This window comes from Orbicella franksi, chromosome 9 (genome assembly GCF_964199315.1).
Source record: "Orbicella franksi chromosome 9, jaOrbFran1.1, whole genome shotgun sequence".
In the NCBI taxonomy this organism is placed as follows: domain Eukaryota; kingdom Metazoa; phylum Cnidaria; class Anthozoa; order Scleractinia; family Merulinidae; genus Orbicella; species Orbicella franksi.
The window spans coordinates 25,731,020-25,742,536 of NC_138153.1; the positions used below are offsets into that span (position 1 = coordinate 25,731,020).

Genomic DNA, 11,517 nt, shown 5'->3' on the forward strand with positions numbered 1-11,517 from the left:
ACTGTTTATATCTTTAGCTTTTAGAAAATGCAAAAAGGACTGTAACATACTTTAAGTTACTATGGTACCAGGTTTTGTCCACTGTAAAAATGGAAATTGCTCGATTTCCTATCGGATATGGTCTTATTGTTTCGATTTTTCAATCGCCACCAAGGCTACATTTCAATAATAACTGTTCTCTGTTGTTCTTTTAACAGGGACAGTATTGTCGTCCTGCCAATGTAAACAGTTTTCACTGGGATTAGTTTATTGCTATCAGTAATGGCTCTACAGCCGTTTACGAACGAACAGTTAAACTATTTCAAGTTTGCTTTTGTTGTCCTGAATGAGTTCCCCAAGGTGCTACGCCAGACCTTTAAACACATGTGGGACAATACCTTTGCACATCTCCCTGGTTACCAGCCGTGGGATGACTCCATTGCTGTCCGAAACATGTTCCATGCTACAGAGAGTGGTAAAACCAAAGTACCCACACACCTCTCCTATGAGGAGTGGGATTGTACCGCCTTGTTCCAAGCCACAATCTATGCGAAGTCCTTCGCTCTACCAGACACAACAGGTCATCACAGGACACTCAGTGACTTGTACTTGGAGCACCGTAAACCGCTTCATGGAACCTTTCATTCTTCCGTGGTCAGCCCGGGCGGAAATAATGCTGAAACCTTTGCAATGGCGATTGATCAGCTGCGACTCCTGAGAAATGCATTTTGTCACTCATTCAGCTCCGAGATTGACAAAAAGACATTTGATCAATACATTCAACACACCAAAGACGCCATCAAAGCTCTTGGAGTCACGACTGACCCTATTGATGCCGTTGGAAGTTTGACCGAGTCGGATTTTCCCACCGAAAAAGTTTGCAAGTTAAAAGACGACATCACAAAGGAGTTGCTAACAGAAATCACATTTCTCAAGGAAAATGTGGAGGATGAACTAATGGGTATGAGGTCAGATCTTGCTCAGTCGAGACGGGAGCGACAAGAAGACTCCATAGAGCTAAGAAAGACCATTGAAAAGGCAACTGCAAACCAAGAAATGGCGAGTGAGAGAATTGCCGAGATTAAAGAGCTTCTCAAGACTGAGCGACCAGGTAAATAAGCAGCACTCCAGAGTTTTTATTTCAAGTTATATTCCTTTCATAAACTTTGATAGGTGCCTACCATAGAAGAGGACTTGTAAGTAGGGGCACGCTAAAATAGGACGCTACACTTTTTCCCGTTTCGGTGAGTAACCATCGACTACCTATTTATAAAAAAAGAATTTTTCGTAATCTAGTAGTGAAACTAAAACTATGTTGTTTCACCCCTCTTTATGGTCAGTGGAAAAGAAATCTCAACATGAGGGTGACTTATCAATTGTACATTGCTCGCATTATCAAACCTGTGAAACGAAATGGGCCGGTCAATTAAAAGAGGACTAACAATATTCAGACGGAGTTTTGTGGTCTCACGGATCCTGGGGCCGGGGAACGGGTGGTTGAGCCTGCACTCTATAACATTAGAGCTATCACACTGAAACCTTAAGATTTATTGCTCGTTCAAGCTTTTTCCTTTGAAGTCCACAACATGGAACTATGTCGTCATACGACAAAGAAATGCGTCAGTATCTCTGAAAAGACGCCATGTTGGATTTCTGATGTTTATTTTAAAAGCTTTAGAAAACCACTAAAAATAGCTCAAACGCACGTGGTCAAAATCTAGAACAACCCTAGTGCAAGAAATGTTTCAAGTTATTTTCATTTAAAATACAAAAATTCAAACAACAAGATCCTTGAGCGATAATAAGTCATACCAATTTGTCCCCAAATAAATTTTAGGAGTTCCTTACTTCAATGCTTTTAAAGTTACGAGCGGCCAAAGCTGGGGATGCCATCAAAAGTCCCCCCTCCCCACTGTTTGAAAAGGGCTAAGCTAGTCCAGGATTAACGAAAACTTTGAATTGTTTCATAAAACATCAACATTGACTTGCGCAAGACACTTGCTGGCTCCTTCATAAAAATTGATGGGAAAAAAATCGACTTAAAACAAAAAGAATAAACAAAAATTGGTCTTTCTAATCCCGCACTAGCAATAATTAGCCTCCGAAAAAGTTTGGCCTGAAGGAAAAGTATGTTATATAATATTTGTTTTGGTATATTCTATCTCTTGAATAGCAATGTTTTACTAACCTCCAGTGCATTTATTTATTTCTTCATCCATCCATCCATCCATCCATCCATCCATCCCTCCATGCATCTGCCCGTTCGTTCGTTCGTTCATTTATTTGTTGGTTAATTGATTTACAGGACTTAAAACATTTCTACCGAGATCAAATCTTCCTCCAAAAGTTCCCTACTTCATTGGCCGTGAGGAAGAATGTGACGAAATTGTTGGTCACATGACTTCCGAATCCACCCGACTCGTCTCTGTCTGGGGTTCGCCAGGGTTCGGAAAAACGTCCGTTGCCATCGCCGTGGGTCATCATCTTGAAGCACGTGAGCTGCCCGTCTACTTTCTCTCATTACGTGGGCTCAAGTCAAAAAGCGATTTAACGTCCAAATTTCTTAGTCTGTTCCGACAAGCTGGGACATTTGAAACTGATAAGTTGCAGGATTTATCAGCTGACGATGAGCTTTGCTTAATTTTTGACAGACTGTCGGATCGCTGTGTTATAATCCTGGATAATGCCGATGACCTGCTTGAATGTGGTGCGCCAAACGTAAAGGAGGAGGTTTTTAACCTCATCGAAGAAATCCTCAATCGTAGTGACAAGGTCAACTTTCTTTTAACCACAAGAGAGTCGTTCCCCTATTTGAATTTACATTTTCAGGGATACAAGTCTGTCAGAATAAGAGAGCTAGACAAACTGTCATGTCAAACCCTAGCTGGAAAATTTCTCCCAGAAGCAAGCTCTTCTGATTTGACAAAAGTTTCACAAATCTGTGGGCAGGTTCCCTTAGCCATAAAATTACTGTGTTCCTCCATTTCTGAAGATTTTACTCCGTCAAGTCAGTATCTTGAATTCATGGGGCGTACAGAAAACATTATAGAAGTCTTGGACAACCCTGATTATCCAAGCAATTCGAGACTGAGATCTCTTTTCGAGTCGTCTTTCCAGAGACTTTCTACACAAGACCAAGAGGCACTGGTATCTTTGTGTATTCTTCCTGCGCATTTTGATTTAAAGATTTCCGCAGCTCTTTTGGGGATAACCAGAACAACCGAAGCAGAAAAGGTGTTGCGAAGACTTCAGAGAAAATCTCTGATTGATTCCTGTTCAGATTTTAGTAAATTCTCTATGCATAAACTAATTCAGTCATTTGCAAGAGAAAAGGGAGAAGCTGACATGAAAGAAACAATTCTCATCTCAAAATCTCGCTTCCATGCATTTTACATTGCCCTGTTCGAGGAACTAAATAATAATTTCCTTTCTGGGCATTCCATGTCTGCGTTCATTGAGTTCTATGAAGAGGAAAAAAACATTGTTCAAAGTCTAATTGATGGTTGTTTGGAGTCGAAAACAGCCGACAGAGTTTTCGATGTTTTGGCGAAAGCAGAGTTGTTTCTTGACACTCTCTTTTTTGTTGAGGGTTCTACGTTTGACAAAATTCTCGATTCAGCAATAATTGCGGCTTATCAGACTGGGAAAAATGTTTCCTACCGGAACCTACTTACTTCCAAGGCGTTTGGCAAAGTGACCTGGGGCGCAAGTGGAAACACAGAGAAGTTGCTTTCTATGTTCAAGGCTGTTAAAGTGCCAACTTCTTCCCATTGTGATGGAGAGAAAGGAAAACACTTGTGCTACTATGGACTCCATCAGCTTGTTATCGGAAAGACAGAGGATGGACTGAAAGTTTTGGAAGAAGCGCTTTCTTCCATGAACACAAGTCAAGAGCACACCATTTTGAGGCTTATTATTTTTCAAATTTTTGCAATCTATTACCGAAGCAAAAATGAGTCCGTGAGCTCATCCAACTTTTATCTAAAGGCACTAAAGGAATGCAGAGATGCCAGAGACAATGGTTTACTGGTGATACCTTTGCCAGAGCCAGAAATAAAGAAAGTTGGTGAACAACGCATCATTCCGACAAACAAAGCAATTCCGTCGGAAAACCAGCCTCTTCAAGCTGAAGTTATATTTCTTGTGAGCGAAGTAATAGCAAACTTCTCTACCTCTGAAAACAATCAAATTCTTGGCGACTTGTTGCTTACCATAATAAACGACTGTGAAGCAACACCCAAAACCACTAAAACTGGTTGGTTTACCTTTCATCGCAATGTCGTTGCTGTGCTCCAGTCACTTGGTAGAGATAAAGACGCTTTAACGCTTACAGAGGAAAAGATAAGCTTTCACAAACGCGCACTGCAACAAAGCGATAAAAAAAAGGACAAGAGCGGTAAAAGTCAAGAACAACAGGAGAAGGCGCTAGCCAAGAACTATTTCGACCTAGGCAACATTCAATACCGAAAAGGCAACTACAAAGAAGCTATCACATCGTTCACACGTTCACTTAATATCAGAATTCAATTGTTTGGAGAAGAACATTCTGAGACCGCTGACAGCTACCAAGAAGTAGGGAATACACAGCATTCCCTGAGTGATTACACCGCCGCCCTTGAGTCAAAGAAGCGTGCTCTTCATATCAGAATTAAATTGTTTGGTGAAGCACATCCCGAGACCGCTGAGAGCTACCATTTAGTAGGAGTTACACAACTTTCCCTAAGTCATAACACCACCGCCTTTGAGTCCGCCAAGCGTGCTCTTCATATCAGAATTAAATTGTTTGGTGAAGAACATCCCGACACCGCTGACAGCTACCATGCAGTAGGAGTTACACAGCATTCCCTGAGTGATTACACCGCCGCCCTTGACTCCGCCAAGCGTGCCCTTCATATCAGAATTAAATTGTTTGGTGAAGAACATCCGAAGACCGCTGACACCTACGATTCACTAGGAGTTAAACAGCATTCCCTGAGTGATTACACCACCGCCCTTGAGTCAAAGAAGCGTGCTCTTCATATCAGAATTAAATTGTTTGGTGAAGAACATCCCAAGACCGTTGACAGCTACCATTCAGTAGGAGTTACACAGCATTCCCTGAGTGATTACACCGCCGCCCTTGAGTCCGTCAAGCGAGCTCTTCATATCAGAATTAAATTGTTTGGTGAAGAACATCCCAAGACCGCTGACTGCTACGATTCACTAGCAGTTACACAGCATTCCCTGAGTGATTACACCGCCGCCCTTGAGTCCGCCAAGCGTGCTCTTGATATCAGAATAAAATTGTTTGGTGAAGAACATCCCAAGACCGCTGAAAGTTACCAGGAACTAGGAGTTACACAGCATTCCCTGAGTAATTACACCGCCGCTCTTGAGTCCGCCAAGCGTGCTCTTGATATCAGAATTAAATTGTTTGGTGAAGAACATCCCGAAACCGCTGACAGCTACCATTTAGTAAGAGTTACACAGCTTTCCCTGAGTGATTATACCGCCGCCCTTGAGTCCGCCAAGCGTGTTCTTGATTTCAGAATTAAATTGTTTGGTGAAGAACATCCCAAGACCGCTGACAGCTACCATGAACTAGGAGTTACACAGCATTCCCTGAGTGATTACACTACCGCCCTTCAGTCAAAGAAGCGTGCTCTTGATATCAGAATTAAATTGTTTGGTGAAGAACATCCCAAGACCGCTGAAAGCTACCATTCAATAGGAGTTACACAGAATTCCCTGAGTGATTACACCGCCGCCCTTGAGTCCGCCAATCGTGCTCTTGATATCAGAACTAAATTGTTTAATGAACAACATCTCAAGACCGCTGACAACTAGCAGGAACTAGGAGTTACAACGCATTCCCTGAGTAATTACATCGCCACTCTTGAGTCCACCAAGCGTGCACTTGATATCAGAATTAAATTGTTTGGTGAAGAACATCCCGAGACCGCTGAGAGCTACCATAAACTAGGAGTTACACAGCATTCCCTGAGTGATTACACTACCGCCCTTCAGTCAAAGAAGCGTGCTCTTGATATCAGAATTAAATTGTTTGGTGAAGAACATCCCAAGACCGCTGAAAGCTACCATTCAATAGGAGTTACACAGAATTCCCTGAGTGATTACACCGCCGCCCTTGAGTCCGCCAATCGTGCTCTTGATATCAGAACTAAATTGTTTAATGAACAACATCTCAAGACCGCTGACAACTAGCAGGAACTAGGAGTTACAACGCATTCCCTGAGTAATTACATCGCCACTCTTGAGTCCACCAAGCGTGCACTTGATATCAGAATTAAATTGTTTGGTGAAGAACATCCCGAGACCGCTGAGAGCTACCATAAACTAGGAGTTACACAGCATTCCCTGAGTGATTACACCGGCGCCCTTGAGTCAAACAACCGTGCTCTTGATATCAGAATTAAATTGTTTCGTGAAGAACATCCCAAGACCGTTGACAGCTACCATTCAATAGGAGTTACACAGCATTGCCTGAGTGATTACACCGCCGCCCTTGAGTCCGCCAAGCGTGCTTTTCATATCAGAATTAAATTGTTTGGTGAAGAACATCCCAAGACCGCTGACAGCTACCATTCAGTAGGAGTTACACAGCATTCCCTGAGTGATTACACCGCCGTCCTTGAGTCCGCCAAGCGTGCTCTTCATATCAGAATTAAATTGTTTGGTGAAGAAAATCCCGAGACCGCAGACAGCTACCATTTAGTAGGAGTTACACAGCGTTCCCTCAGTGATTACACCGCCGCCATTGAGTACGGCAAGCGTGCTCTTAATATCAGAATCAAATTCTTTGGTGAAGAACATCCCAAGACCGCTGACAGCTACCATGAACTAGAAGTTACACGGCATTCCCTGAGTGATTCCACCACCGCTCTTGACTCCGTCAAGCGTGCTCTTTATATCAGAGTTAAATTGTTTGGTGAAGAACATCCCAAGTCCGCTGACAGCTACCATGAACTAGGAGTTACACAGCATTCCCTGAGTGATTAGACCACCACCCTTGAGTCCGCCAAGCGTGGTCTTGATACCAGAATAAAATTGTTTGGCGAAGAACATCCCAAGGCCGCTGACAGCTCCCATTTAGTAGCAGTTACACAGCATTCCCTGAATAATTACACCGCCGCCCTTGAGTCCGCTAAGCGTGCTCTTCATATCAGAATTAAATTGTTTGGTGAAGAACATCCCAAAACCGCTGACAGCTACCATGAACTAGGAGTTACACAGCATTCCCTAAGTGATTACACCACCGCCCTCGAGTCGGTTAAGCGTGCTCTTGATATTAAAATTAAATTGTTTGGTGAAGAACATCCGAAGACTGCTGACAGCTACCATGAAGTAGGAGTTACACAGCATTCCCTGATTGATTACACCACCGTCCTTAAGTCAGAGAAGCGTGCTCTTAAGATCAGAATCAAATTGTTTAGTGAAGAACATCCCAAGACCGCTGACAGCTACCATTCAGTAGGAGTTACACAGCATTCCCTCAGTGATTACACCGCCGCCCTTGAGTCCGCCAAGCGTGCTCTTCATATCAGAATTAAATTGTTTGGTGAAGAACATCCCAACACCGCTGACAGCTACCATTCAGTAGGAGTTACACAGCGTCCCCTGATTGATTACACCGCCGCCCTTGAGTCAGAGAAGCGTGCTCTTGATATCAGAATCAAATTGTTTGGTGAAGAACATCCCAAGACCGCTGACAGCTACCATGAACTAGGAGTTACACAGCATTCCCTGAGTGATTACACCACCGTCCTTAAGTCAGAGAAGCGTGCTCTTAAGATCAGAATCAAATTGTTTGGTGAAGAACATCCCAAGACCGCTGACAGCTACCATTCAGTAGGAGTTACACAGCATTCCCTGAGTGATTACACCGCCGCCCTTGAGTCCGCCAAGCGTACTCTTCATATCAGAATTAAATTGTTTGGTGAAGAACATCCCAAGACCGCTGACAGCTACCATTCAGTAGGAGTTACACAGCATTCCCTGATTGATTACACCACCGCCCTTGAGTCAGAGAAGCGTGCTCTTAATATCAGAATCAAATTGTTTGGTGAAGAACATCCCAAGACCGCTGACAGCTACCATTCAGTAGGAGTTACACAGCATTCCCTGAGTGATTACACCACCGCCCTTGAGTTCGCCAAACGTGCTCTTCATATCAGAATTAAATTGTTTGGTGAAGAACATCCCAAGACCTTTGACAGCTACCATGAACTAGGAGTTACACAGCATTCCCTGAGTAATTACACCGCCGCCCTTGAGTCCGCGAAGCGTTCTCTTCATATTAGAATTAAATTGTTTGGTGAAGAACATCCCAAGACCGCTGACAGCTACCATGAACTAGGAGCTACACAGCATTCCCTGAGTGATTACACCGCCGCCCTTGAGTCAAAGAAGCGTGCTCTTCATATCAGAATTAAATTGTTTGGTGAAGAACATCCCGACACCGCTTACAGCTGCCATTCAGTAGGAGTTACACAACTTTCCCTAAGTCATAATACCAGCGCCTTTGAGTCCGCCAAGCGTGCTCTTCATATCAGAATTAAATTGTTTGGTGAAGAACATCCCGACACCGCTGACAGCTACCATGCAGTAGGAGTTACACAGCATTCCCTGAGTGATTACACCGCCGCCCTTGACTCCGCCAAGCGTGCCCTTCATATCAGAATTAAATTGTTTGGTGAAGAACATCCGAAGACCGCTGACACCTACGATTCACTAGGAGTTAAACAGCATTCCCTGAGTGATTACACCACCGCCCTTGAGTCAAAGAAGCGTGCTCTTCATATCAGAATTAAATTGTTTGGTGAAGAACATCCCAAGACCGCTGACAGCTACCATTCAGTAGGAGTTACACAGCATTCCCTGAGTGATTACACCGCCGCCCTTGAGTCCGTCAAGCGAGCTCTTCATATCAGAATTAAATTGTTTGGTGAAGAACATCCCAAGACCGCTGACTGCTACGATTCACTAGCAGTTACACAGCATTCCCTGAGTAATTACACCGCCGCCCTTGAGTCCGCCAAGCGTGCTCTTGATATCAGAATAAAATTGTTTGGTGAAGAACATCCCAAGACCGCTGAAAGTTACCAGGAACTAGGAGTTACACAGCATTCCCTGAGTAATTACACCGCCGCTCTTGAGTCCGCCAAGCGTGCTCTTGATATCAGAATTAAATTGTTTGGTAAAGAACATCCCGAAACCGCTGACAGCTACCATTTAGTAAGAGTTACACAGCTTTCCCTGAGTGATTATACCGCCGCCCTTGAGTCCGCCAAGCGTGTTCTTGATTTCAGAATTAAATTGTTTGGTGAAGAACATCCCAAGACCGCTGACAGCTACCATGAACTAGGAGTTACACAGCATTCCCTGAGTGATTACACTACCGCCCTTCAGTCAAAGAAGCGTGCTCTTGATATCAGAATTAAATTGTTTGGTGAAGAACATCCCAAGACCGCTGAAAGCTACCATTCAATAGGAGTTACACAGAATTCCCTGAGTGATTACACCGCCGCCCTTGAGTCCGCCAATCGTGCTCTTGATATCAGAACTAAATTGTTTAATGAACAACATCTCAAGACCGCTGACAACTAGCAGGAACTAGGAGTTACAACGCATTCCCTGAGTAATTACATCGCCACTCTTGAGTCCACCAAGCGTGCACTTGATATCAGAATTAAATTGTTTGGTGAAGAACATCCCGAGACCGCTGAGAGCTACCATAAACTAGGAGTTACACAGCATTCCCTGAGTGATTACACCGGCGCCCTTGAGTCAAACAACCGTGCTCTTGATATCAGGATTAAATTGTTTCGTGAAGAACATCCCAAGACCGTTGACAGCTACCATTCGGTAGGAGTTACACAGCATTGCCTGAGTGATTACACCGCCGCCCTTGAGTCCGCCAAGCGTGCTTTTCATATCAGAATTAAATTGTTTGGTGAAGAACATCCCAAGACCGCTGACAGCTACCATTCAGTAGGAGTTACACAGCATTCCCTGAGTGATTACACCGCCGCCCTTGAGTCCGCCAAGCGTGCTCTTCATATCAGAATTAAATTGTTTGGTGAAGAACATCCCAAGACCGCTGACAGCTACCATTCAGTAGGAGTTACACAGCATTCCCTGATTGATTACACCACCGCCCTTGAGTCAGAGAAGCGTGCTCTTAATATCAGAATCAAATTGTTTCGTGAAGAACATCCCAAGACCGCTGACAGCTACCATTCAGTAGGAGTTACACAGCATTCCCTGAGTGATTACACCACCGCCCTTGAGTTCGCCAAACGTGCTCTTCATATCAGAATTAAATTGTTTGGTGAAGAACATCCCAAGACCTTTGACAGCTACCATGAACTAGGAGTTACACAGCATTCCCTGAGTAATTACACCGCCGCCCTTGAGTCCGCGAAGCGTTCTCTTCATATTAGAATTAAATTGTTTGGTGAAGAACATCCCAAGACCGCTGACAGCTACCATTCAGTAGGAGCTACACAGCATTTCCTGAGTGATTACACCACCGCCGTGCTCTTCATATCAGAATTAAATTGTTTGGCGAAGAACATCTCAAGACTGCTGACAGCTACCATTTAGTAGGAGATACACAGCATTTCCTGAGTAATTACACCGCCGCCCTTGAGTCAAACAAGCGTGCTCTTGATATTAGAATTAACTTGTTTGGTCAAGAACATCCCAAGACCGCTGGTAGCTACCATTCAGCAGGAGTTACGCAGCATTCCCTAAGTGATTACACCGCCGCCCTTGAGTCCGCCAAGCGTGCTCTTGATATCAGAATTAAATTGTTTGGTGAAGAACATCCCGAGACCGCTGACAGCTGCCGTGTAGTAGGAGTTACACGGCATTTCTTGAGTGATTACACCGCCGCCCTTGAGTCAAGGAAGCGTGCTCTTCATATCAGAATTAAATTGTTTGGTGAAGCACATCCCGAGACCGCTGAGAGCTACCATTTAGTAGGAGTTACACAGCATTCCCTGCGTAATTATACCGCCGCCCTTGAGTCAAACAAGCGTGCTCTTGAGATCAGAATCAAATTGTTTGGTGAAGAACATCCCGAGACCGGTGACAGCTACCATGAACTAGGAGTTACACAGCATTTCCTGAGCGATTACACCGCCGCCCTTGAGTCCGGCAAACGTGCTCTTCATACCAGAATTAAATTATTTGGTGAAGAACATCGCAAGACCGCTGACAGCTACCATTCTGTAGGAGTTTCACAGCATTCCCTGAGTGATTACACCGCCGCCCTTGAGTCAAAGAAGCGTGCTCTTGATATCAGAATTAAATTGTTTGGTGAAGAATATGCAATGACCGGTTACAGCTAGAGATCAGTATGGTACTTCAAGTTTCTTACCATTTCTCTTAAACATCCCTGATTAAGGATGTAGCTGTTGTTGTTTTTGTTTTTTTTTCTAGCCTACAGAGCAGCTGTTTTCTGCGTGCACGGGGTACTCGCGATGTATCGGTAGTGGCTCGCGATCGAGTAGATTAGCCGCCATGGTTGCTTAG

The 11,517-nt window shown here is 44.0% G+C and overlaps 2 protein-coding genes across 2 annotated transcripts; both read left to right on the forward strand.

Annotated features, from left to right (window-relative positions):
* On the forward strand, window positions 1–6,480 carry LOC145498170 (uncharacterized). Its single transcript, XM_081478058.1, has 2 exons — window positions 1–1,090; window positions 2,285–6,480. The coding sequence occupies exons 1-2, from the start codon at window positions 262–264 to the stop codon at window positions 5,803–5,805; spliced, it is 4,350 nt and encodes a 1,449-aa protein (XP_081334184.1). The 5' UTR covers window positions 1–261; the 3' UTR covers window positions 5,806–6,480.
* Window positions 6,152–11,517, forward strand: LOC145498581 (uncharacterized). The gene is made up of 4 exons (XM_081478487.1): window positions 6,152–6,182; window positions 6,662–6,894; window positions 6,979–8,457; window positions 11,425–11,517. Exons 1-4 carry the CDS (start codon window positions 6,152–6,154, stop codon window positions 11,515–11,517), a joined length of 1,836 nt encoding a protein of 611 aa, XP_081334613.1.